Genomic DNA, 27827 nt, shown 5'->3' on the forward strand with positions numbered 1-27827 from the left:
ACTGTAGGCAGTCGCTGGGTGGGGCTTAGAAATGACGTAACAACGGTCGTTGGTGTCATAAGCATGTGGTTCGTTCGACCGCCTTCCGTGTTGTTGGGTTTGCTGGGCAGCAGAGGAGTGACGCGAGCCATGGTAAAAAAAAACGTGTAATTCCATTCCTGTAAACATGCAGATGTGATATGACTTAATCGATTTTATTAACATTTTCGGTGCACTTATAACGACGCGAAAGTAATGCTATTTATAAAAGGCGGTGTAACCAAGAAATAGGTCCGACGTTCGTGTTCGTGTTTCCTGTTCATGGATCGAAACAACAACGCGGTGGCCGATTTAAGTCTCGAATCTGGTAGATTCCTGTTTGTGCCATTTTGTTTGGCCACGCAAAAGCAACTTTAGTCTTTGTGGAAAGCTTACGTCGGAATTTGTGGCGTTGAGTCGTTTTGCTAAAATGCGCGTGCTGTACACTGAGACAAAGCACATAGTCATTTATTTGACATGAGGAAAACTAGAGAGCACAGTACCAAACAAAAATGTCACAAGTTGACGCATTGGCGAGTTATGTACCCCCTGTCAACTCGTGGTAGAGCGTTTTCATTGTTTATGTTTCTGGCATAGGTGGCATGATAAAACTTCTTTTTACTATAAACAATTTCACAAAACGTACGGTATAAGTAATTAAATATTGACCTTCAGTGGACTATCCGTGTCACGTTTGGGCTTGTTTCCTTAAATGTATGATGACATAATGAAAGAGACACACCCATGAGTTTATGAAAAACATTTTGAACCAAATACCCAAATCAAATTGGATAATTTTCCATAACACATCTCGAAAATCCGTGCTGTGGCAGTGAGACTCAGCACACTACTGAGCATTCTATCGGAGTTAGACTACTGTAAAATGTAATCGCTGTATCAAAATGCCTTGAGATATGTGTCTAGGTCAAGTGTTATCATAAAAAAATATGTAAAAGGATTACACTGTGAGGGGAAATTAGTGATTCCATGTCATGTGGTTAGGTTAAAGGTTACTTCAAAATTAAGAGAAGTGATATTTGAGCAAGCTGTTCACATTGTTGTCTATTTCCTGATTGCACAACTTGACCCTTTTGCCTCACCTTTGTGCAGTGCGCCCAAATGAAAGATTGGCAAAGTGCCAAGTCCATCTATGAATTCTCTGCCAAGGATATTGATGGAAATGAAGTGTCTCTAGAAAAATACAGGTAAAATGTCATCGTGTGTGATTTAATCTATTGTAGCAATCCCTAGCCTTTTTTTGGGCCACAGACCAGTTCAGACAAGTTTATGCTTTGAGCATACTGGCAACAATTCACAAACTACAGAGAGTTCTGTGCTTAACAATTTCATTCACACAGAAAGTATGTTTTTGGACTAAATTAAAAAGATGGTGAAGAGAGAAGATTGCTTTTCATTTATTCAGGAGTACAATAAATCTAGAACAACATAAAATAAGAAGCAACGTTTTAGAAAAGCCTACATTTAATTTAGTATATTACTGTCTGATTCTGTGACAGGGGTTACGTGTGCGTCATTGTAAACGTGGCCTCCAAATGAGGAAAGACCAGAGTAAACTACACTCAGCTTGCGGAAATGCACGCTTCCCTGGCTGAGAAGGGTTTACGCATCCTTGGATTCCCATGTAATCAGTTTGGAGGACAGGTAACTGGCACCGGGAATGATTTGCTATGTTTCATTTGGCGTTTGTCACATCAGCATGGGATTGTCAATACTCGAAAATATTTTTTTGAACTCATTCACAGCCAGACGTGCAAAAATATGTCCACTCTAGTGCCAGGGTTTTGTCATTGTCACTTAAATTCCAGGAACCACGGAATATTGAGTTTTAGGACTACATAAACATTTAATACATCGTTAGAAACCATAGGCTCCTTTCTTTCATCAGAAAAAAATTAGTTACTTCCTAAATTATATGGGTCTGGAGTTGTATTAGCTAGAAATGAGGGTGGCTGTCCAAAATACAAGGCAATACATATTTATATAGCGCTTTAACAACGGCTGAAGCTGGAACAGAGTGCTAACATGGAAAAACGGGAAATGCTGCCCCATTGTGGGGACAAACATTCCCAGAGGCCATGGCCAGCGCTTTATTGGCATCCAAGCATTACAAAACAAAACCCGAACAAATTCGGGAATGGCGCTCTCCGTCACATTTTCAATTCCTGAATACATTTGGGAATTGCAGTGAATGTGTTAAGCAATTTGGTTAATCAACTATGTACTCAGTTGCGACCAATAATTTAACATTTTGGTTCATCCTTAACTCATTCACTGCCAGACATGGGTCTGGAGTTATCTGAGCTTGAAATTGGGGCAGCTGTACAAAAGGCAAATGCTGCCCCCTCGTGGGAGGGAAAAACCTTGCCAGATGTCTGACCAGCCTTTTGATCGGCACCCCCCTGCAAGAAAAAAAAAACAAAACCCAAACAAATTCAGGAATGGCACTCCACGTCATATCTTCAATTCCCGAATAAATTTGAGAATGGCAGCGAATGAGTTAATATTGAATGAATTTAACATTGTATTTGGTTGATTTTTTTTTATTTTTTTTTGTACTGTATACTGGTGACATACGTTAGTATTTGGCACACCACCAGTCGCAACTGGTCATAAATTGTATGTTTATTCTTGTCGGTGATCTGTAGGAGCCTGGAACTGAGGCGGAGATTAAAGAATTTGCCAAAGGTTTCAATGCAGACTTCGACCTCTTCAGTAAAATTGATGTGAATGGAGACAATGCTCACCCTCTTTGGAAGTGGATGAAAGCACAGCCAAAGGGAAAGGGAACATTTGGAAAGTATGTTTGCCGTCAAGCAAATGTCTGAGTGAAATACATCATGCGTTAGCAAAAAAAGTTTTTAGCTCTGACTCTCTCATACATTGTGAACCGGCCGTATTTTGCCATATTCTGTACAATTTTTGCACATTTTTAGATGTGGATGGCATACAAGAAAGTTTGTACGGGAAACGCAAAAATTGTCAAATATAATTTTGAGATATTTTCAATTCCCTTTTCGTCATTAAAGATTAGCACTATTGTTAATGATAACAAATATCGATACTCGTAAAAAGCAGTCGACCATCAAGAAAACAAGTCTGTGCGAAAAGCCTCGAAGAAAAAAAAATTACAAGAAGACAAGTTCCGGTCAAGTGGAATTTTATTTTTCAACATGTTTCTATTTTTTTCACTCTAATATCATTCATATTTTTTATAACCATTATACATCGTAAGAACACAAATTCAAATTACAGTGATACCTTGGCTTACGAGCTTAATTGGTTCCCAGACAGAGTGTGTCAGACGAAAAGTGTGTATGCCAAAAATTTATTTCCCGTAGGAAACCATTAAAATGAGAATAATCCGTCCCCAGGTCCCCATAAAACATAGTTTTCTACTTTCTAATTTTCTCATCCTTAAAACTACATAAAATATACCTTATCTTATATATATATAATAAATGTGATATAGTATTTTAATTAAAGAACTAAACTGTACTGTATGATAAAGTCGTTTTATTTACCTTTGTGATGGTCGTTGATGGCTTGGAATGGAGTGGCTGGCCGGTTTCATCAGCATTAAACACTTGATGAGGAACGTAACTTTCTTCTTTCACCATCTTGAGGAATGATCCCTTGTAGGTGCTTTCTCTGTGATAATTTTACCTGCTTCCTCATCAATTGTGTTGTTTAGCTGGGTTGATAGCTTTTTTCATCAAGTGTACAGATGGCTTGCGCGGGTTATTTGCAGAGCCTGATTGATGGGAATTTTAACCTTGCAGTCTACACTTTGCCTTTGAACTATCAAAGTTGAAACAAGTCCAAATTTTACTGTTTTCTATCCATTTTTTCACTCTCTGTCGTCTGCCTGTGTCTTTAATGTTTAAACCACCTGCCCTCACTGCTGCGTTCTTGACCAATCACGTGGCTTTAACCGAAGACTGGGGGCGGGCAGTGGACGACAAAAAAATGTCGGCTGCCATATTCTTTTTCGGAGAATGGCTTCACTCTCTCTGTCTGTAAACCCTCCCCCTCACTGCTGCGTTCTCGACCAATCACGTGGCTTTAACCGACAACTGGGGGCCGGGAATAGAGGACCAAAACAAGCGGGCTGCCATTTTTCGTTAGAACCGGCTCTTCGCGAACGACACATCACTCATTGTGGCAGCTCCGTGTGTATGCCAAGGTAAAATTGTCATAAATTTAACGTTCGTAAACCGAAAAGTTTCTAAGCCAAGAGGTTCGTAAACCGAGGTATAACTATTTTTTTGCCACAAAAAAGCCACAATGCTCTACAACAAAGAACATGCTTGATTATTGCTAGAAATATGTTGTAACTTGTTAAAAGTATTCATGTTTACATGTGAAATTTTGTTAATAAAATTGCGCAATGAAATATTACACACACGTTTTTTTTTCTCAGTAAGGAGAAATTGAGCCGTTAATAAGTTTACGGTGTCTCGCAGGTTGACAGCTATGCTCTCTTGAAACTGCTGATGCTAGCATGTTGACACATTAAAAATCTTATTGCATCGCTGAAAATGAAAAGATAAAACTAATCCTCCCTGTCCCTCCATGTTTTCACAGTAGCATCAAATGGAACTTCACAAAGGTAACTTGGCTTAATTAAAGCTCCTTTTTTCTCGTCTATTCTATGAGAAAATATTTATTTAAATTCCTTGACAGTTTCTTATCAACAAAGAGGGACAAGTGGTGAAGCGGTACGGTCCAACAGATGATCCCGTTGTAAGTGTCACTGATTGCGTCACTGTTTTGAGATGTTTGTTTTTCAATCCACGTAATACATTTTTTGAACCTTATGTTTAGGTTGTGGAAAAGGATCTGCCATCGTACCTATAATACAACTATCTCCAATGTGTATGACCGCTTCTGGGTCTCCCATATGGACTTGAGGTTGTTGGTGTGTGGGTGTCTGGACTAATGACGGCCTGTCTGTGAACCCGATTCTCGGAATGGGCAGGTCTGATGACTCGGCGTGCAGCTCACCTCCAGGCTTCCCACCGCACCACCCTATAAGTCCATATCGGTCGAGATTTCTTAGTGATCTAACCTGAGGAATATTTGTTTTAGAAAATTACAAGAATTTAAGCAACCATTCCTTCAATATAATCAGTGATGTGTGGTGTTTAGGATTTTGGGTGCTTTCATTATGCCATCTGCCATTCAAAAGCAAAAGATGCCGTCATCCACTGACAAAAAGCCACTGACAATGGCTGCACTGACCCAAAAGTGTTGTTGGTATTGTGTTTCAAATTTCTTTCTTTTGCTTTGCAATCACGTGCTTGTGAGAAATATGGGGGTTTTGGCCTTTAGGGTGTTTAAAGTAAAAACAATGCTCATCTGCTGTAATTGTTGCTGTATACTTTTAGTGTTACTTTGCAGGGAATTAAACTGTCAACAAAACATAAATTATGTTTTCACATTGACTGCACAGTTATTGCCCCAGTCTGATAATTTTTTGGCGGAAATGACTATCCAATTAGAAAACGAATGAAAAGAATGTTGAGCAGTTTTCTCAAGAAGAGACTTAAATGTAAGAATGTTTTTTTTTTTTTATTTAAAAACATTACAACCAAGTACAGTAAAGTCTCGTTATATCGATATTCAAGGGAGCCCGACAAAATATCGATATAACCGGGACTATCGATATATCCGATCCTGTTTGCATGTAATTTTCTCCGTGCGTGCATAGAAATTGTATCGATATAACCGGGGCTGTCGATATATCCGATATCGATATAACGAGACTTTACTGTAATTTAAAAAACTGATTTTGCACTGTGGGATTATTAAAGGCTTTCTGATTTTGAACATAATGGCAACAATCAATTTTAAGTTGAGTGTAAAGAAAATATTCACAAAACGTTCCCCTCTGTTTACTTGCATCTTGCTCCTATTCATTAAAGGTAAAAAAAAACACTTACCTGTCATCCATTTTTTTCCCCTCCAGGGTGAATTTTTGAACGCCTGAAGAGTTGTTTATTTTTTTAAGCTGTTACAGAAAAAGTCTATTGTGATAAAGCAGGTAGCAAGTACAACTGTTTTCAAGTATAGGGAGTAAATGTAAAAAGTAGACCGAAAATATATTATTCAATACATTAGGAAAAAATACCGAAGCACGGTAACGAAGTACGTTATCTGTAATCGTTACGTTCCATCATGGCGAGCAATATTCTTGGGGGACAGTGTTGGATAACAGTGAAAATGTTTCTAATTTCCATAAAAAAAAACATAAACCGTCTCATCTTTAGATTTTAACATTGTGCTTGCATGATATTTGTCGTGTCTGCATGAAATTATGACGTCGTGATTAGAATGAAGCCGGATCTGTAACGTCGCTGCACGAGCATCGGTCGCGAGTCAAGGGACGAAAAAACGAGACGGCTAAAACGAGGACATTTCATTTATCTTCCCGGCTACAACTTCAGTAATACTAAATCACTTTGAATATTTAATTTCCAAGTTATGTAGGCTGCAGTCCAACAACGGTAATGTGATGGTCTTTCTCCGACCGTCGCAACCGGCTCGTCTGCCGTCATGGAGCTGGACCAAGTGACTGCGGAATCTGTCCGGGGAAATGAGGAGGAAGATGGACATGTTTTGCATCTGGACCTCGGTGACATAGGTGGGGATTTATTCTTTTCATGTGTTTGGAAATACTTTTTATTCGCGAATCATTGCCCATTATACATATAGATGTCGCCATTTTGAAGTGCTGTCATATGTCGTATGATTCTCCCCCCTTTTGAAACTGAGGAGTTGTATCACAGACGAAATGTACACCGATTAACACATTGTACGGAAAAGTTAAATACAACTGAACTGTACTCAAAGGAGAGGTGAAGTCAAAAATGGACAATTTTTTTCTATACAAGCCCCGCAAGTTGAAAACATTGTTCTGGTTAATATGTTGTTTGTAAAATATGAAATAACGAGAGAAACTCGCCTGTATTTATATCAAGAGGCTTGCTGTTGGTTTAACATGACAATAAGTATGTACCATATTTTCCTTGATATTCTTCAAAAGATGACCTTGTGTCTAATACGTAGGTGCGCCTTATATGTGAAGTAATATTGACTGTCAGCAGCCACCAACTCCATATTCCCCTTGAAGGTGTGCCCTATAGTCCGGTGGCTTTATATATGGAAAATGTTTGAAAATACACCATTCATTGGATGATTGCCTTAATACTCTGGTGTGCTATTGTACATCGGAAAATACAGTAATTATGGTGCCCCTGCGCAATGTTTCATATCTGGTTTTCATTTGACTCATCAATGAACAATTTTGTCCACTATATTAAAAAAAAAAATCCTATACACTAGATTCTCGTGTATATGATTTTTTTTTTTTCTAGTGAGTCGAAGCTATGGTGAATTTTCCAATTCACAAATATTTTGGGGCATCATATACCCTTTGTGGGCGGCCCGGTAGTCGAGTGGTTAGCACACCGGCTTCACAGTGCAGAGGTCGCCGGTTCGCGTCCCGGTCTGGCCTCCCTGTGTGGAGTTTGCATGTTCTCCCCGGACCCGCGTGGGTTTTCTCCGGGTCCTCCGGTTTCCTCCCACACTCCAAAAACATGCATGGCAGGCAGATTGACCACTCCAAATTGTCCCGAGGTGTGAGTGTGAGAGTGACTGTTGTATGTCTTTGTGTGCCCTGCGATTGGCTGGCAACCAATTCAGGGTGTCCCCCGCCTCGTGCCCGAAGACAGCTGAGATAGGCTCCAGCACCCCCCGCGACCCTAATGAGGAATAAGCGGTACGGAAAATGAGATGAGATGAGATATACCCTTTGTGGGTGGCCCGGTAGTCAAGTGGTTAGCACGCCGGGCCTCAGGCTTCGCAGTGCAGAGGTTGTGAAATAAAGACATATCACAAGTTTAGTCACAGCTGGTGTTCTATTCCAAAACGTTCCAAAGTAGTTTCTCCCCATTGGCTTGTTTAAGAGGGACTTGAAAGCTCAGAATAAAACAGCCAGAGGGGAACAGATGTAGATGGCACGAGACGCATTTCAATTGTTTTGTGTGGATACAGAAACATGAAACCTCCTCTTGACATCTCTTCACAAGATCCAATTTCTCAGCCTCTCCTCATCTTTGCATGTCTTTTTCCTTCTCCCTGCCAGATCTGATAAGTGCATTACATAATGCAACATGGAATTATAACCTAAACCGCACGCACTAATCCCTTGTTGTCCCAAGAACCGCTGCAGACATTGAAGTGGAAATAATAACATGGCGGGTTCATAATGTTTACGTTTAAACATAAATTAAGAGTTACACCGGAGTATTCAAGGAGAAGTGTTAATGTAGTATATGCATAATATTGTGCATGGGAGTATCATGAACATACTGTTTATGGGATGATACTGCTTGAGCAGAATACCAAAATGCAATATAAAACTGCAGCAACTGGATGTGTTGTATTTCCCCCACTGGCGCAATCTGCTTTGCTATGATACTAGGCTACCCATTGTTATATTATTTTACAATTTTCAGTTTCCAGATGAACTTCTTTTCCTAAATGGGTTAAAATAAGATGGTCCAAACAGCGCCCTTGTGGTTAATTTCCCTTTCTTTCTTAACCCTAATCCTCCATGTGCGCGTGTGCCTGTGAGGCTCTGGTTGGTTAGCAGTGTGATCTTCAGACATCAGCCAAAAGCAGGACTCAGATTAAAGAGGAAGTCAGTCCAAGTCGAGGTTTTACAACCCACCTCGGGGCCATTGTGGCTCTTACAAGCCATAGCATGAACAGTGTCAACTGCTCTGCTCTGATTAATTTTTCCTTGGCAATTGCCTGTTTGGGAACGTAAACACAAAACCCTTCTGTCGGTGAGTGAAGTCATGATTTCCGATGAATTAGGTTGATGAGAGTTGTATTTCTGAATATTTGGCAATATATCTCTAAGCTTGTACAGGCGCTCACCAATTTACAAATGAGATACGTTCCGAATGGTAAGGTGAATTTGTTCATACATTGCTTCAGTGCAATGGTTTAGGATTGTATAAGTAACATGTTTTCGTTTGTAATGAAAAATAAACATTTAATAAAAATATATGCTCGATAAAGATATGTACATCCCTGCAGAATACTACATATGTAACTACAAAAATGTTGTTCGTAACTCGAATGTTCGTAAGTAGGGGAGCGTCTGTATACACAAGTGTAAAGATGATTTGAACTGTTAGAAGTGTATTCATCAAAAGTTAATTTTTACTGGTAAGTAGAAAATTCCCCATAAATGTATTCTTTATTTGTTTGTTTGTTTTTGTTTGTTTTACACTGCAAAGACATTTAGCAAAATTCTATGCTCCCAACTGTAGAACTTTTCTATTCTAACAGCTAGAAAATGCATTTAACTCCATTGACCTCCGACCTCCCAAATAGTGAATGGGATTTTTTTTTTCCAAACAAACATCATTATTTAGATGTTTTTATTTGTATGCTTTGAATACCCACCATTGCTTTTATAGCAAAAAAAAAAAAAACAGAAGCCGTAATCCTACCTTTTCCTCAATTTTTGACTTCCACCAGGTGTTCAAATACATTTTTTTTCCATTTGTGTATGTTTATTGAAGGGGATCCAAGTACGGCGACATATTTGTCGTGTAGAGACCGAGTTGGGAAGCAGGTGAATAAATATTGAAATCATGCACCGTTGCTCGTATGGACAAATAGATACATGGACCGTTGCCTAATTCTAATACATCCAAATCTCATTTGACCTTGTGTTTCCCCCTCCTGTTTGCTTGTAGATCCAACCAAAAAGGGTCAAGTCGAGGTGAGTGTTTGGATTGCTCGCTCCGACAGGGCAAAGGATTGCAATTTTTTTATTGAAATTCCAACAATTCTTTTGATGCAGATGCCATCTCCGTTCGGAGCAGGCCAAGCTCCCGAGAAGAAGATTGGCCACAGGAGAGTGGATGCCTCCGGAGAGACGTCGTACAAGAAGGTCGGCTTTGCCTCATTGTCATTTGTGTCTTTCTGCGTGTATGCGCTTCAGTTCTCGCAATAAGAGTAGTCGTGATCACTTTTATTGTGTGGGATGCTTTTGCGGTCCAAAAGTTGGCATCAAGATTCCATCAGATGCCCTCCACCCACACGTGACTGTTGATTTATCTGGCACCCCCAGACATCCTCCTCCGCCTTAAAAGGGGCCATCCAACTAGGTATTGGCTACACAGTTGGCAATCTCAGCTCCAAGCCCGAGAGAGATGTGCTCATGCAGGACTTCTATGTGGTGGAAAGCATCTTCTTCCCCAGGTAGTTTCTATATACGCTCATGTATGAGCGGTCAACATATTATAGTGCGCATGTATAATCCACTTTCATTTGTCGCAGCGAGGGCAGCAACCTCACACCAGCCCACCACTTTCCTGACTTCAGGTTTAAAACGTACGCCCCCGTGGCTTTCCGCTACTTCAGGGAACTCTTTGGAATCCGACCAGATGACTACTTGGTAATGTTTTTTTTTTTTTAATTGAAGAAGAAACATGAATTAAATTGTATCATTTCAAAAAGTGAAATGTTTTTTTTAATTTATTTATTATTTTTGATTTATTTATTTATTTATTTATTTATTTATTTATGTATTTATTTATCCATTCATTTATCTAATTATTTATGGATTTGGATGTATTTTTTGATTGATTTATTATTTTTGATTTATTTATTATTGTGATTTATTTAATTAATATTTATTGTTTTTATTTATTAATTTATCCAACTACTTATTTATGTATTTATTATTTTGAATGTGTTTATTATTTTCAATGTATTTATTATTTTTATTTTTGATTTCTTTCTTTCTTTATTATTTTTGATGTATTTATTATTTTTATTTATTTATTTATTTGTTTATTTATTTATTTATTTATTTATTTATCCATTTATTTATTTATTATTGTTAAATTTATTTCTTAATGATTATTTTTGACTTATTTATTTTTGATGTATTTATTATTTTGATGTATTTATTTATTTAATTATTTAATATTATTTTTGATGTATTTATTATTTTTATTTATTTATTCATCAATTTATTTATTTATTATTATTAATGTATTTCTTAATGATTATTTTTGACTTATTTACTATTTTTGATGTATTTATTATTTTTGATGTATTTATTTATTTATTTATTCATTATTTCTATATAATAATATATAATATATTTATTCAAATCTCTTCAAACATGCCAAAAAAGAAGAAGAAAAAAGACATAAAAAACACACATTTTGAGTTTTTCAAACGGCATCTCATCAAATTATCATCCAAAGGAAACAAATGATTGCATGTGACAATCGAAAGCGTTACAAAAACCCGTTGGTATTGATTGGGTGGAATGCACATCTGTAATTTAATGTATCCATTGGATGTGAACTACTGTCCGATCACTTTAGAATCAGCAAATAAAAGATCACATGCATTCCCATGCACGCATCTAGTGCTACGCCAGCACGGCAATTTCATGCGCTGTCACACGTGCAAGTGGCGATGCACATTTGCCTACACACGCAGACGTGCTTTGCACTTACTTGGCTGCAGTATTTAAGCTCTCGCTGACTCCTGGTGCCAGAGGAAGATTAGTAAACTAAAGCTTCCTTTTTTTAAACTCGGCCCAGAAGCAACAGACAGTGCGGCGGTGTCTGTCATTTGCATTTGTCGCGTCACTTTTAATAAAGCTGCAAAACTGCTGTCAAGCAACTTTGCATTCACTGAAGTTTCTGTTAAATGTAACGCAAAACTTTATCACTCGAGGCGTGACATGTATATACGAAAGACTGCTTGTCTGGGTTTTATGCTATGTTGATGCATTTGTGTGCTTCTTTCCAGTATTCCCTCTGTAACGAGCCATTGATCGAGTTGACTAATCCAGGAGCCAGTGGCTCAATTTTCTACGTAACACGTGACGATGAGTTTATCATCAAAACAGTCCAACATAAGGAGGCAGAGTTCCTACAGAAACTGCTGCCTGGCTACTACATGGTAAGTCTCAGTCAAAGTTGTCAAAATGAGGAAAAATAAGGCTTTTGTACGTGCACTGTTGTTCTAAATTCCGCCCAACTGCATCTTGTGTATTAGAGCAGAGGGGTTGGACGTAGTTAAGTACGCCTTAACGGCTTTAGTGCACTGCAGCATGAGCGAACGAAGACCTTGTGGGTATGTCACGCTGTGCAGCAGGTGCAAGATACCCAGACTGTAACGAATGAAGACCATGTTGCATGCATACAACTCGCGCAAACGTTGACATAAGCTACTCCCAAAAATTATTGAACGGTGAAATTTGAGGATCAGCATAAAATACCTTCTGTCCAACTGTGTCCAATTTTGCTGTTGTCCATCAAGCAAACAAAACATGTCCAAAATGTAAAACAGGATACTGAAGAAGACGTACCAATTGCAATGTTCAAATTGTAGGACACACAGAATATTACGTTTTAGGACTACATAAATATTCAATGCATATTCAATGCAGCATAACAACCCTTAAAACCTCTTCTTTCATCAGAAAAAAAGACTTAATTCCTAAGTAATATGGGTCTGGAGTTATCTGAGCTTGAAATGGGGGCTGCTGTACAAAATGCATTGCTAGAGGTCTGACCAGCTCTTTATCGGCACCCTTTGCAAGAAAAACCAAAACGCTCCACGTCATGCGTTTCAATTCCAGAATAAATTCAGGAATGGCAGTGAATGAGTTAATGTTTTGTATTGTCGTATATGTTTCACTTTCATTTAAATGTTTGTGTGCACTTGTTCTTTTTGTCTAGGTGTGTAAAAACAAAACATTCCTCAGAATATTCTACGTTTCAGCATGATTTTTTTGGCATCCACTTCAGGGTTCATCAATATAGAAAATAAACTAGATGGGGCCCAACATTGACCCTTGGGGGATACCACAAACAATACAATAGTACGATGAACGTCACCAAAATTAAAAAAACAGACATTTTTGAAAAAAAATCACTGAAAATAAAATCTATATTAAAAAACTGACTTACTCCCCTGCCTTTCTTCTCTCTCCTCCCTTTCACCAGAACTTGAACCAGAACCCTCGGACATTGCTTCCAAAGTTCTTTGGACTCTATTGTGTCCAGTGCGGGGGTAAAAATATCCGCGTTGTTGCCATGAACAATATTCTACCGCGCTCTGTACGCATGCACCTTAAATTTGACTTGAAGGGCTCCACTTACAAGAGGCGAGCATCCAAAAAGGAGCGGGAGAAAAGCAGACCCACTTTTAAAGATCTAGACTTCCTCTGCGATGTTCCCGAGGGCCTCAGCTTGGACCAGGACACTTATAATGCTCTGGTCAAAACCTTGCAAAGAGACTGTCTGGTAAGTGAGCGTTACAAATTTGCATCCTTCCCAACTGTAGCGGCAACTTATGTTCCTCCTGTCGCTACTTCTGACGCCTTCCTTTAGCTTTATAAATAATCACAACAAAAAGACGAGACTGTCATCGTTGATCCTAAAAAATATTTGCTTGAACAAAGAGCCTAAGGCTCATCAAAAAGTGAGTAGAGAATAAACATAAAAAAGCGAGTGAACATAACTTCAACACTGGCCTTTTCTACTAACACGAAACACAATGCTAACATGCTCTTAACACATTCTGATCACATTCATAGCACGATCTCAATGCGTGACTTAACACAATCTGATCACGTTCATTAAACGATCTGATCGCGTGACTTCAGACGTGGCTGATCACGTGACTCCAGATGGTGACTTCATACGATCTGTCAGTCTGATCAGGTGAATTTAGACTATCCGATCAAGTGACTGCTGACGACCTGATCAGGTGAATTCAGACATTCAGAAAAGTTGTTGCTCCATGCTTTACTGTCTTGCGAATGCTGCTTATGTCAACCTGTCATGGCCTTTTTTTAACTGACTAAAGACAGGATGACTAATGGAGCCCAGATACCTCAATATCGCTAATAGATTTAGCTTCTGTAAAACAGCAATAAAATAAAACCTTTTGCACATTTTCAAAATCAAAGTATACAGTTGTGAAGGATAACAAACTCTATTTTAACCAAAATGTCCTGATGGCTCTAACACAAACTATCAATGAGTATGTAAAAGTATACCGGATTTTCAGGTGTATAAGGCACACCGGAGTATAAGGCTCACCCCCGATGAAAGGTGTATTTTCAAACGTTTTCCATATATAACGCGCACCTTCAATGAATGAAAACGGTTTTCCTGATATGTATATTTGCATAATATATCAGTCAGAGTCATCTTTTGAAGAAAATCAAGGCTTTTGGGTGCACCGTATACACCGGAAAATACGGTAATAATAGGAAGATCAAAAACAAGATTAACATGTTATTTGTTTCAGGTGCTGGAGAGTTTTAAGATCATGGACTACAGTTTGCTCCTTGGAGTCCATAACAAGACGCATGCGCAGAGAGAGCGTCAGTCCCAGCGTTCGCCAGCAGGTAGCGTGGATGAAACGCGGCCTGGTGCACAGAGAGCTCTGTATTCCACTGCAATTGAATCTATCCAAGGAGGATCCACATGCAGGGAAACTCTCGACCATGATGACACGTAAGTCTCGCGAGGCCCTCGTAATTAAGGCACAGAAAACGCTTTGACACTTTCAACGGTGACATTTTCCCTCTATTGCAGATTGGGTGGTATTCCTGCGGTGGGAGTGAAAGGAGAGCGCCTCCTTCTGTTCATCGGTATCATCGACATTCTGCAATCATATAGGTATAAGTACCGCATTTTAATGATTCATTGACTTTGATGCCCAAAGACAGTCACTTTGAAGCAGTGTGAGAATTTTAACTGCGACAGTTTTAGAGGTCAGTCACTTAGGAAATCCCATCACTCCATAGAAGCGACTACATGAACATTGGTTTAGTCTGGTTTTAGTATGTACTTTGTTTTCATGTTCGCAGGATCTACTTTCTACCTTTTTTAAATCTGTGGAACATAGAAAAAAAATCTTAATAATATATTTTTTCCCTTTCACACTGTAATGCTTTACGCGGCCACAAGATGGCGCCAAAGCATGAATTAACTTTGCATATAAAATCAAAAGTAGTAAATCACAATCACGTGTACAATATACATTTTTTTAGGGGGTAGAGTTTGTGTTTTTTTTTTCTTTTTCTTATTCTCATTCTATTCACAGCAGAGGTTTTTGTAGTTGACAATAAATCACATTTGAAGTGTGAAATCAGATCTTGGCATGCCTACATTGGACATTACAAGTAGATGAAAGCCATTCAAAGATGTGGAAAGCCCCAAAAAATCAATCCAGTCTCGTATGACCTGTATTAAAATCTAAAGCTCTTCCATTAGTTCTCATAAATTAGCAGGTAATTCCCTTTATGAGTCAAGTGGTCGGCCTAACTAATGAAATTATCTTCTAGATTAATGAAGAAATTAGAGCATTCCTGGAAATCTCTCATCCACGACGGGGTAAATCGATTTGCCACTTATACTAATCAACCTCATATAAATCGTCCTTGTTTATTTTCATGTGTGTTATGCACTCAGCTGACATCTGCCATTTATTCTCCTCAGGACACAGTGTCCGTTCACAGGCCGGGTTTCTACGCGGAGCGCTTCTACAGATTTTGTTGCGGTGTTGTCTTCAAGAAGAGCTGCTGTGAGTTCCAAAATGGACACGAGCTGGCCACAACGATAGAAATGCCTGCATATGAAAATATTGGAGCTTTAATAACAGCTGATAAAATCATTTTATTCAGTTCCTATTTATTTTTATAGCGTAGCTACCATTGTTGCCAATGATCACGACTTTACGCAGAGATTTTCACCTTTCCCTTTCCTCCGTAGCACTCAGACCATCTCCTTCGAAACGGGGCCGAGGAACCCTCTCTATGTTAAAATCCAGCGCTGGTGCATCCGGGTTGCCCTGCCAGCATCCCTCGCTGAGTGATGAGGCGCAGGAAAATTTGGATGACCCGGAGAATCTGCGAGGACCTCACAGCTTCCTCGTGCTTGAGGACAGTGGTAGGGAATCGTTCATTTGTAAACTGTATAGTCTGTATAGATCCAACAATAACATACCTCCCAACTACTCCGGTTTTGCCATAATGAATACGGGTTTCATTATCTCATTCCGGGTTACGGTTTAGTAATGAGAATTAGGTTTCCAAATAAAAACAATAAGTCAAAACAGTCAAAATGGTAAATACCCAACGTTCATTCAACGTTGATTATTAAATGTTTGGTTAATTGTAAATTATTATAGATTTCGTTTTCTTAAAATGGTAGAAAACATGATACAGTGATAACTCAATTTACTTAATTGGTTCCCAGAAAGTGTGTTTAAGGCGAAAAGTTCATCTTCCAAATATTTATTTCCCATAAGAAACCATTAAAAATTAGAATAATCCGTTTCCAGGTCCCCATAAAACATAATTTTCTCCTAAATAAGCCTTAAAAGTACACAAAATATACCTTATTTCATGTATAATAAATGTGTTATTGTATTGTAATTAAATAAATACAACTGTACTATATAATAAAGTTGTTTTATTTACCTTTGTGATGGTCGTTGATGTAGTTGCCTGTTGATGATATCCAAGTGAAGTTGCCGCGCTTTCTCAGCAAAAATACCCTCACTCACAATGTCCCTTGCTAGCTACTTTTTGTTAATCCAAATCAACAGTTTTTCTATCTCTTCTATTGCATGAGACCGTTGCTTAGACCACACAGAAACACTCTTAGCCAGTGGTCCCCAACTTTTGTTTAATGTCAGACAATATTTTCACGGACCGTCGGATAAAGAAAGAACCTTTCCGAAGACATTTGTTTTTTACTCATTTTGCTAGTTTACGGTGGACTAATTTTAGCGGTATATGTATCATGTGACCTAGACAAGCGTTTTGACATGCGTAAAGAGTAAGTCATAGACAGATGTAATCTGGTAATTTTTCATTTTATGTAAATTATTTATTCTTTCTGCGCGGCCCGGTACCAAATGACCCCTGGACCGCGGCCCGGGGGTTGGGGACCTCTGCTCTTAGCCACACGTAGCAATGGTCGACTTAGCATACTGGGACGCTAGATTACACAAACGCACACCTCGTTCGTGTTTTTCGATGATCTCCTGCTCAACCGTAATTTTCTTTTGTGTCCTCTTCGGCTTAAAACAAGCCTGTGGTATTTTCATGATTGAAAAATTTGAAATGAACGTATTTGTTACAAGTGTTTCTTTGACTTTGATCAACATTTGTATGGTGTTTTAGCCTCATTTTAAGTAGCTGTAATGTTAAAAATTATTTGCTTTCAGGGGGGCAAAGACCCCTTGAACCCCTGGACCCCGGCATATTACTAGACTTTTCTGGTTTTAAAAGTTGGCAAGTATGCAATAACACCCTGAGCCAATTGATAGCTACCACAAGTACTAAAACTGAAATATGAAGGTTTTTTTGGCACACTTATTAACTCAAATTGTCTCCATTTGGGTGTTCGATTTTCTCTTGAAAAGGGATAAAGTCAACCTTTATTGATCTTCCTCTGAGAAAACAGCTCAACAGTAGCACCTACGCAATAAAGTACAAGCAAAAACTTTCTTGAGCACGAAAGGGCACTCTTACAATTAGGGTTTTCATACATAGATAATATTTAGGTTTCCATACGTTGATATTATATCACGGAATGTTCAAAACTAAACGTTCATAACTTCCACCTATTTGGCGTACCCGTTTCCGTAGCAAGAATCCATGCTAAGTAGGCGCCCAGGAACATTGCAAGCTTTCCAAAGTTTTGCCCGGCGTGTATAAATTCCGGAGCTGTCATCAGCGTCATTGCAATCTCCCCCCAAAATCTGAGGCGGAGAAATGAAAGACCACTGTGCGCTCGTCCCCCTCTGCTAAACTGTGCCAAAATGGTCCATCAGTGGATTGAATTCTCTTTTTGAAGTCTTGTGCAGCATTTCACTTTATGAGGGGGGGGGGGGGGGGGGGGGGGGGCAGAAATGATTGATGAGGAATAGTTGCTTGAACATTTCAATATCCTCTTCTTATTCGAATGTATGTCTGTATTTTTTGCTTGCTAATTAGGGGGAGAACCACCCTGCATGACTCCCTCCTTTGAAGACGCCACCACGGCCTCCATCGCCACCACGCTCTCCTCCAACAACTCAGTGCACACCACCCCCTTCAATACCCCCGAGCACCCACGTTGCAGGAAACAAATGCTCTCACCCAATATGGCCAAGTGAGGACGAAAAAAAACCCAACAAATTTTCAAATAATCGGTGATATTCTATAACTAAATGCCTATGTATCATTTTTAGGTCTCATAAAGAGGTTGTTGAAGTTCACGAGAGGAAGCCTGAGACCATAACAGTTGAAGTCGAGCTCAGGTACACACACAAAGTTGTTTGTGATATCATCAAAATGTGTCTTTTCAGGAATTTATTTTATTTTATTTGAATTTTTTATTTTATATTTAATTGAATTATTTATGTTCTATTTATTCTATTTTTATTTGCTATTTTATGTTATATTTAATGTAATTTAATTAAAAATTTTATTCTATTTGTAATTGTATACCTTATTTTACTTTATTTTTTATTTTATTTTATATTTTCTTTCATATTTTGTATTTTATTTTATTTTGTATTTTAATTTCTTTTGTATATTGTATTTTTATGATGTTTTTATTTTATATTTTATTTTATATCTAATTAATTGTATTTAATTTAATTGTATTTTATAGTTTATAGTTATTTTTTTAATTTAATTTTATGTCTGTATTTAATTATATATTTTATTACATGTTATTTTATTTAATATTTTACTTTATATTTTATTTAATATTTTTTGTTATGCTTAATTTTATATTTTGTTTTATATTTTATTTTATTTCATTGTAATTTATTTTTTATTTTATATATATTTTTTATTTTATCTTGTATTTTAGTTTTCATTGCGTTTATTATTTTTTATTTAATATTTAATATTTTATTTGATATTTTATTTTATATTTTATTTTCTTTTTTTTAATTATGTTTTTATTTTTTTTAATAATTGAATATTTAATTGAATATTTTATTGTATGATTTATTCCATTTTATTGTTTATTTAATTACATTTTATTTTACTTTATTTTGTTTCATTTAATTTCATTGTATTTATGTTTTGCTCCTTTCAGTAAAATTCCATCCAGCACCGAGCTCACCCAAAGGACCGAAGCAACCTCGCCAGCTGACAATCAGTCCAGCTCTGTTCCTCCATCCCTTCTTCCTCCTCTCAATCCCTCATCTGCACACGACTCGTCAACCCTCCCCCTCACCTTCCCACCCCCCTCCGCCGCCGCTCAATCAGCGGGCCAGTCCTCCTCCACGCTTTCCTCTTCCATCCGCCCCTCCACCAAACTGCTCACCTCTCCATCCGCCCCCCTCACGCGCCCCGTGCCTCACCCGTCCACGCAACCCGTACGTTCCGCTCCGGCGAACCCTTCGGCCTCAAATGCAAGCGCGCTTGAGCCGTCCTCTGCGTTTACCCCCATCTGTCCCGCGTCCTCTCGCTCCTCCATGCAAACTTCCTCTTCCCAACCCCCCGCGAGCAAGCCGGTGTGCACTCCGGTGGCACAAGACACGAGCAATCAGCTGTCTGTCTCAAGCAGCCACAACTCACTGGATGGGGAGGTGCAGGTTTCCGATATCTACTTTGTAAGTCCTCATCCTTATTCTTTATTGGGGACTGGGGTTTATGTTTTCAACATAGGCACATAGTTTCTGGACAGGGAAGGGGGTTAAATCAAAACATCTCTTTTTGGTATGTTTTATAAGCCCCTACCATAAACGCGGTACAGACACTCCCCAATTTACGAACGAGATACGTTCCGAACGGTCGTTCGTAAGGTGAATTTGTTCGTAAGTTGCTTCAGCGCTATATTTTGTATGGAATGTATGTTTAAGGCTGATATAAGTAACCTATTTTGGTTTGTACTAAAGAAATAAACATTTAATAAAATTTATGCTCGATTAAGATATGTATATGCACAACAGGAGAGAAGACTACATATGTTACTACAAAAATGTTCATATATACCGTTCGTAACTCGAATGTTCGTAAGTAGGGGAGTGTCTATTTGGATTCAAAGAACCCAGTTTCATTCTGAGTCAATGGGATGCAATGATACTCATTGTATGTGACTTATTCCCAGTGGACTTTGTAATGTTGTTTTTTTTAACTGCAATTTTACAATGACAGGATATTGGAAATGTAAAAATTGTATTTTTTTATTTTTTTTATTTTTGCATTCTTAAGACCAGGGGGTCACCAACGTGGCCTGTTACGCACATGGCAGTTGGCCTGCCTGATCTAAAAATAGCTCACCAGTGAGAGCTACATATTTTTGGGTTATTTTTCTAAAAAATAATCAAATAAATGTGCATTGGTGCCAATTTGAAAAAGTGGAAGTATTTGTGATTAAAAAAAGTAAAATAAAAACACTAAAGGTCAGTTTTGTCACAAATGACCAAACTATGGTGCTTGTAGAGAATCAGAATCAGAAATCCTTTAATAGTCCCACAATGGGGAAATTTGCAGTGGCACAGTCAGGACAGCGTGATAGACTTATAAAGGTGAGAAGGAAGGAAGGCTCACAAAATGGTGTGCACGCACTTAAGGGACTTTCTCAGGCATCAGGCTGCAAGTGCCAGCGTTTGTGCTTTTAATGCATCAGCAAAAAAAAAATGTCCTTTCACTGCTCGATGTTCTAATATGTCCACCTTGCATTCATACGCCTGATCACCGTTTTCCCAACACTCATTTTGAATTTCAGTTGAAGCAACTTGGATCGTCTCATTTTTCCATGTGTGTGTGTCTGCGTGTGTGCATCCAACCCTTCATCAGTATGCAGATGGCAGATATTGGGTGTACTCTCCTGCTCTTGGGAGCCGTAAGCTAAACTCTAGCTGGAGTGACACTGTAAGTCACCAGGTGATTGATCGACCTACGGGATAGACAGACAGACAGGCAGGCAGGCAGGCAGATACTAGACACTAGACAGATACTAGACACTAGACAGATACTAGACACTAGACGGATAATAGACACTAGACGGATACTAGACACTAGACGGAAACTAGACACTAGACGGATTCTAGACACTAGACGGATACTAGACACTAGAGAGATACTAGACACTAGACAGGTACTAGATACTAGACACAAGACAGATACTAGACACAAGACAGATACTAGATACTAGATACTAGACACTAGACAGATACTAGATACTAGACACTAGACAGATACTAGATACTAGACAGATACTAGACACTAGACAGGTACTAGACACATACTAGACAGATACTAGACACTAGACAGATACTAGAGAGACACTGGACAGATACTAGACACTAGACAGATACTAGATACTAGACAGACAGATACTAGATACTAGACAGATACTAGACACTAGACAGGTACTAGACAGATACTAGACACTAGACAGGTACTAGACAATCGACACATACTAGACAGATACTAGACACTCGACAGATACTAGACACTAGACAGATACTAGATACTAGATAGATACTAGATAGTAGATACTGGATAGATACTAGATAGCTAGATCACGCCTAGCAGCCCGCCGCTGTAGGAAAGAAATTGTTGGACTTGTGGCTTTTCAGTAGCGTTTTTTTTTGGCAAATATGCCAAATCTGGGTCAAACACCTTGTGAGTGAATTATTAGTGAGTGACAATCATTAAAGAAAAAAAGCTGTACCTCAAATGTGGTGGGACAATAGTGGGCTTCCGTCTGCTGGCCAACAGTGGAACTGCAACCAAAATAAATGGAAACTACGACAAGAGTTCTAAAATTCCTCTCCCAAAAATATTTTCAGTTCTTTTATATTTTCAGGATTTTCACTCAGCAAGAGTTTCACTCGGCATCGGTCTGACCACTTCTGAATAAATTGTACATTTTTTTGAAAGACTTAAAAAAAGCCACTTAACTCATTCACTGCCAGACTATGTGCAAAAGCGTGTCCACTCCAGTGCCAGGGTTTTTGTCATTGTCACTCGAATTCCAGGACCCACAGAATATTGAGCTTTAGGACTACATGAACATTCAATACAGCGTTAGAAACCTTCGCCACAAAATAGTTAATTCCTAAATTATATGAGTCTGGAGTTATAAGAGTTTGAAATGAGGGCGGCTGTCCAAAATACAATGCAATACATACATATTGGTTTATGTAGCGCTTTAACAACAGCTGAAGCTGGCACAAAACGCTAAGATGGAAAAAAAGGGAAATGCTGCCCCTTGTGGAAAAGAAAAAACCAATTGCCAGAGGCCATGGCCAGCGCTTTATTGGCACCCAAGCATGAGAAAACAAAACCCGAACAAATTCGGGAATGGCGCTCTACGTCATATTTTCAATTCCGGTATAAATCCGTGAATGGCAGTGAATGTGTTAAGGGACTCATTTGTCTTTGATTTATTTTTTTATGTATTTATTCTTAATATTTTTTTATAGTTACAATGCAACATTCCAGTGGTGGTGCCGCATTCAGCATCTTAGCTTGTGTTTAATTTACTACAAATTTACTACAGTGATACCTCGGTTTATGAACCCCTTGGCTTACGAACTTTTAGGTTTACGAACGTTAAATTTATGAAAAGGCTTAGAAAATTAGAAAGTAGAAAATTTTGTTTTATGGGGACCTGGGAACGGATGATTCTCATTTTAATGGTTTCCTATGGGAAATTAATATTTGGGATACACACTTTTCGCCTTACACACTCTGTCTGGCAACCAATGAAGTTCGTAAGCCAAGGTATCACTGTATTGTGAACTCTGGCTCAAAAGTAAAAAAAAAACCTGAGCTGACTAATAAATCAATAAATAAAAAGTTAGCAGCTTCAAACTAAACCGTAATCAGTAAAATCGCTGCTTTTTTCCAAGGGTGTTCTTCTTCCTCTCATTTCCTCCATCACTCACCTCCTCCTTTTGCCCTTATCGCTGCTCTCTGCTGCCTAAATTTGGTACCATCAGTCTCAGGAGGATCCAAGCTGTGTCCATTCTCACTCCAGCTCAGAAGATGACTCATGAGGAATGTGACTCAGTAAGTTATTTGACTTTTATTTGACTATCTTGAAATGTTCTCCCATTGTGAGCGTTCACAATCATCGCCCCGTCGCGTTGTATTTGTCTTTCAGTCGCTCAAGAAGCAAAAGAAGAGCGTGTGGCGCGCTAGCTGTCTGGAAACTTTTGAGAGCTGATTTAAAGCTTACCCGACGATGCTTTGATGCTCAGAGGTTAGGTTGCACGTGGATTTTTGGAAACAGATCGACGGAGAACAAACTCACCTGAAAAAGCATTTCAATAGTCCAAACCCAAAGTCAACATAAATTGTGGGAAATATGTTGTGCATTCTCGGCACTGGGCCACTAATGGTTATGCAATGTTTTTTTTCGAAACATGAAGAACTACGATGTATCCTTTATTTGTTGTACAGTGATACCTTGGCTTATGAACTTAATTGGTTCCCAGACAGAGTGTGTAAGGCGAAAAGTGTGTATCCCAAAAAATAATTTCCCACAGGAAACCATTAAAATGAGAATAATCCGTTCCCAGGTCCCCATAAAACACAACTTTCTGCTTTCTAATTTTCTAAGCCTTAAAACTACGCAAAAGGTACCTTATTTTATGTATAATAAATGTGCTATGGTATTATAATTAAAGAAATTAACTACTGTACAATAAAGTCATTTTATTTACGTTTGTGATGGTCGTTGATGGCTTGATGGAATGGAGTAGCCGGTTTCATCAGCATTAAACACTTGATGAGGTAGCCTTCTTTGACCATCTTGAGGAATGATGCCTTGGAGGTGCTTTCTCTGCGATAATTTTACCTAGTTCCTCATCAATTATGTTCTATTTATCTGGGTTGATAGCTTTTTGCATCAAGTGTACAGATGGCTTGTGGGGGTTATTTGTGGAGCCTGATTGATGGGAATTTTAACCTTGCAGTCTACACTCTGCCTTTGAACTATCAAAGTTGAAACTAGTCCAAATTTCACTGTTTTCTATCCATTTTGGCACTCTTTCTCTGTCGTCTGCCTGTCTCTTTAATGTTTAAACCACCTCCCCTCACTGCTGCGTTTTTGACCAATCACGTGGCTTGAACCGCAGACTGGGGGCGGGGAATAGAGGAAAAAAAATATCGGCCGCCATTTTCTGTATTGGAGAATGGCTTCACTCTGTAACCTCCTCGCCCCCCTCTCACTGCTGCATTCTTGACCAATCACGTGGCTTTAACCGACGACTGGGGGCGGGGAATAGAGGACCAAAACTAGCCGGCTGCCATTTTATTGTTAGAACAGGCTAGTTTGCGAACGACACACACTCATTGCGGCAGCTCCATGTGTATCCCGAAAAATAGTTCGTATGCCAAGGTAAAAACACAGTAAATTTAAAGTTTGTAAACCGAAAAGTTCGTAAGCAAAGAGGTTCATAAACCGAGGTATCACTGTACACTATTCATGCAATTTTAAGATGTTAATACAGTCAAAACCTCGACCAATTTGGTTTTCAGCCAAAAAATTCAGTTTTTTTTATACATCGGTTGTAACCGAAAATTGGTACTCTACCTAACCGAGCGCACCTGAATGCACCATTGGACTCCCTTCCGCTTCCTTTTACATCACTTGTGTCGCATCTCATTGTGACAGACACATTATCCTCATGTAGTGTTCTAATGTGAGCAGGCGTGTTTGTATTGTTCAATCACAATAAAAAAACACAATAATTATATAGATTATAATGGGAAATGTTTAGTTTTTTTTACCAAATTGGTTTTCGAGTTTGTTTCTGGAACGGATTATGGTTGAAAACCAAGATTTGACTGTATTTATAAAAAAATATTAAAAAATATCAAAATCTGTTTTGTACATAAAATGTGTGCACTGCACTGGAAGTGTATGCACGCCCCGAGACCGATTAAAAAAAGAAAAAAAAAACATGAAACCCAGTCCAAATTTTTATGTAAATATTGTCACTGAGTGTGCATGCACTGTACTGTATGGCTACACATGCTTTTTGTTTTGTCATCATTTACATCTCGGTGTCAACCAATGATTAGCGTGTCGCCTGGATGGGAGCAAATATAGTAAATAAAAAGCATGTACTGTACACAAACGGGACATGATTGTTGTTTTGTAACAAACAAAAACTCAATGTATGCGGTTAACAAGTTGGATGGGTGGATGGGCTAGCTAGCTCGTTTTAGCTAGCTTGCAATCTTGGTAGCTAAGCTATCTTGATTGCTAAGCTAGCTTGCAAGCACTTGTTTTATCTCGCTAGCTAGCTCGTTTGAACTAGCTAGCTATCTCGTTTTATCTAGCTATCAAGCTTGTTAGCTAAGCAAGGTTGATATTTAAGCTAGCTAGATAGCTAATATAGCTTTATAGCTAAGATAGCTTGATAACTAGCTTGCAAACACTTGTTTTATCTAGCTGACTAGCTTGTTCTATCCAGCTAACTAGGTCATTTTATCTAAGTAGATAGCTTGCTAGCTAAGATAGTTTGCTAGCAAGCTACTTTGCTAGCTATCTAGCCTGATAGCTATCTACCTAGCTTGATACTTAAGCTAGCTTGCTAGCTGAGCTAGCTTGCTAGCTAAGTTTGACAGCTAAACTAGCTTGTCAGGTAAGCTAGCTTGACAGCTAAACTAGCTTGTCAGGTAAGATGGCTTGACAGCTAAACTAGCTTGATAGCTAAGCTATCTTGATATCTAGCTTGCTAGTACTTGTTTTATCTAGCTAGCTAACTCGTTTCATCTAGTTAACTAAGCTAGTTTGATAGCTAAGCTAACTTGTCAGGTAAGCTAGCTTGATAGCCAGCTAGCTCGTTTTATCTAGCTAGCTAGCACGTTTTACCTAGCTATCTAGCTTGCTAGTTAAGTGATCTCGATCACTAAGCCAGTTTGCTATCTAAGCTAGCTTTACAGCTAAACTAGCTTGACAGCTAAGCTATCTTGACAGCTAAACTATCTTGACAGCTCAGCTAGCTCGATAGCTAAGCCAGCTCTATTGCTAAGCTACCTTGATAGCTAAGCTAGCTTGATAGCTAAGCTATCGTGACAGCTCAGATAGCTCGATAGCTAAGCTAGCTCTATAGCTAAGCTACCTCGATAGCTAAACTAGCTTGATAGCTAGCTTGCTAGCACTTGTTTTTTCTAGCTGGCTAGCTCGTTTTATCTAGCTAACTAGCTTGTTTTATCTAGCTAGCTGGCTAGATAAAACAAGTGCAGACTGGATATTGCTGGTGTATCGAAACTTCATAACATAAATGGGTGATTGTTTTTATTTATTTGTTTTTGTTTTTTTGTTTTCCTTACGACATGATCGAAGTAAGAAACAATTACAGCTTGGTGCCTTGTGCACCTGTCTTGGAAACGGGACATCACCAAGCTTGAGTTTTGATCTGCCTGAACCACAAATAAACGCCTTTGTTCTTTCAAAGGCGCGAGAGGCATGGGCACCTCAACACATTGAGTGTGTTGGTGTGTGTGTGTGTGTGTGTGTGTGTGTGTGTGTGTGTGTGTGTGTGTGTGTGTGTGTGTGCGTGCGTGTACATATGTGTGTTTTCGAGAGAGTGAGAGGAGACAAAAGGCAAGAACAAGCAGGCTCAGATCAAGGGTGCACTTCTTAAACGTCTTTGAGTGGGAGACTGAGGCTCAGCTACCCACAATGCTTTGCTTCACCTTTTGCAGCCCACTCAGGTTTTTGGGTGCGCTCACTTTCTGGCCTCCCTCTTCAGTCATCACCAGCTATTCTCAGAGAGAATCGGAAGGTAAGTTGGCGTCAACATGGCTCTCTGATCTTCCACTTGTGTACTTTTGCATTTTATTTGGCAAAGTGTGCAAGAATCGGTCTTGGGTGCCATTGGGGAATCGTTCTTCCTTTTCTACTCAATCTCACTCGGGGGGGTTATTTTAAGATGCAAACAAATGTGTGTTTTCACATTGAGAAGGTAAGCCGTGACATCTCTCTCTCTCTCTCTCTCTCTCTCTCTCTCTCTCTCTCTCTCTCTCTCTCTCTCTCTCTCTCTCTCTCTCTCTCTCTCTCTCTCTCTCTCTCACACACACATAATCCTTAAAGAACAACCGACACCATTTTTTTGTTTCCGAACTGACATCAAAAAAACGTTTTCTAGCATCTAAAATAGCCAAAACACGCAGGCTGATATTTTTAGTCAAATGCAAAACACCAATAAAAATGAGTTAAAGTGTCCTAAAACTACTTCAAAATGACCTCGGAGATGACGAGTTTCAGAAGGTCCCGCCCCCTTGTTCGTGATGTCACGGCAGGACGTCTTGTCTTGCTCTAGAATCAAAACAATGGCTTCAGATTCGGAGAAGATGCTTTCTTGTTACTCATCCAGTTATGAATATGATTCAAATAGTTCTGAAGAGGAAAGCATAAATGTTTGCAAACCATTAAAGAAGTCCTTCCATATCAATTCGAGCTGTCAGGACTCCAATGTAGTGTCCCAGAAAATGCACAAGATGGCGCCCAAGCTCCGTTGGAATTGGGCTGATTTGTCTGCTGGGAATTTGTGTCAACTAGTATCAAATAGTAGTCTTGGTGCAACACACAACGATTCACCATCGCGTTATTTATGTTTTCCTTCCAATTTCGCCATCAACACGGACCGACACGATGTTTTCAGACCAAACAAAGTACCCAAAATGCATTGTGTCGCTTTCTCGGTCAGGGGCGGTCCTGACGTGACGTCACGTCAGGAAA

General features: G+C 38.9%; 2 protein-coding genes across 7 annotated transcripts; both read left to right on the forward strand.

The window, feature by feature from the left end:
- Positions 1 to 9: 9 nt before the first annotated feature.
- Positions 10 to 5976, forward strand: LOC148891365 (phospholipid hydroperoxide glutathione peroxidase-like). 2 transcript variants are annotated; one of them, XM_089007575.1, is made up of 7 exons: positions 10 to 132; positions 1129 to 1223; positions 1536 to 1680; positions 2685 to 2836; positions 4624 to 4648; positions 4723 to 4782; positions 4864 to 5976. In XM_089007575.1, the coding sequence occupies exons 1-7, from the start codon at positions 64 to 66 to the stop codon at positions 4894 to 4896; spliced, it is 579 nt and encodes a 192-aa protein (XP_088863701.1). In that variant the 5' UTR covers positions 10 to 63; the 3' UTR covers positions 4897 to 5976. The 2 variants fall into 2 exon arrangements, with proteins under 2 accessions (XP_088863701.1, XP_088863702.1); XM_089007576.1 differs by having other exon boundaries at positions 4627 to 4648.
- Positions 5977 to 6119: 143 nt separating this feature from the next.
- LOC148891366 (phosphatidylinositol 4-phosphate 5-kinase type-1 alpha-like) lies at positions 6120 to 25210 on the forward strand. Of its 5 annotated transcripts, XM_089007574.1 has the most exons (19): positions 8631 to 8891; positions 9639 to 9691; positions 9816 to 9841; positions 9923 to 10012; positions 10193 to 10323; positions 10402 to 10519; positions 11896 to 12048; positions 13098 to 13397; positions 14410 to 14618; positions 14700 to 14783; positions 15452 to 15500; positions 15606 to 15690; positions 15879 to 16055; positions 18113 to 18269; positions 18349 to 18417; positions 19209 to 19728; positions 20918 to 20992; positions 23071 to 23140; positions 23235 to 25210. In XM_089007574.1, exons 4-18 carry the CDS (start codon positions 9923 to 9925, stop codon positions 23125 to 23127), a joined length of 2274 nt encoding a protein of 757 aa, XP_088863700.1. In that variant the 5' UTR covers positions 8631 to 8891; positions 9639 to 9691; positions 9816 to 9841; the 3' UTR covers positions 23128 to 23140; positions 23235 to 25210. The 5 variants fall into 5 exon arrangements, 4 of the variants coding, with proteins under 4 accessions (XP_088863697.1, XP_088863698.1, XP_088863700.1 ...); XM_089007571.1 differs by lacking the exons at positions 8631 to 8891; positions 9639 to 9691 and adding an exon at positions 6120 to 6682; XM_089007573.1 differs by lacking the exon at positions 9639 to 9691.
- The last annotated feature ends 2617 nt before the right edge of the window (positions 25211 to 27827 follow it).

Source organism: Hippocampus bargibanti, linkage group LG11, assembly GCF_051943395.1.
Source record: "Hippocampus bargibanti isolate YZ-2025 linkage group LG11, ASM5194339v1, whole genome shotgun sequence".
NCBI classification, from domain to species: domain Eukaryota; kingdom Metazoa; phylum Chordata; class Actinopteri; order Syngnathiformes; family Syngnathidae; genus Hippocampus; species Hippocampus bargibanti.

Bases quoted from the DNA above. Each gene is read 5' to 3' on its own strand.
- LOC148891366 (XM_089007571.1), top strand. From the start codon at position 6,595: ATGGAGCTGGACCAAGTGACTGCGGAATCTGTCCGGGGAAATGAGGAG. The intron at 14,619-14,699 runs GTAAGTCTCGCG...CCTCTATTGCAG, and splicing joins ACTCTCGACCATGATGACAC to ATTGGGTGGTATTCCTGCGG. The intron at 18,418-19,208 runs GTACACACACAA...TGCTCCTTTCAG, and splicing joins ACAGTTGAAGTCGAGCTCAG to TAAAATTCCATCCAGCACCG.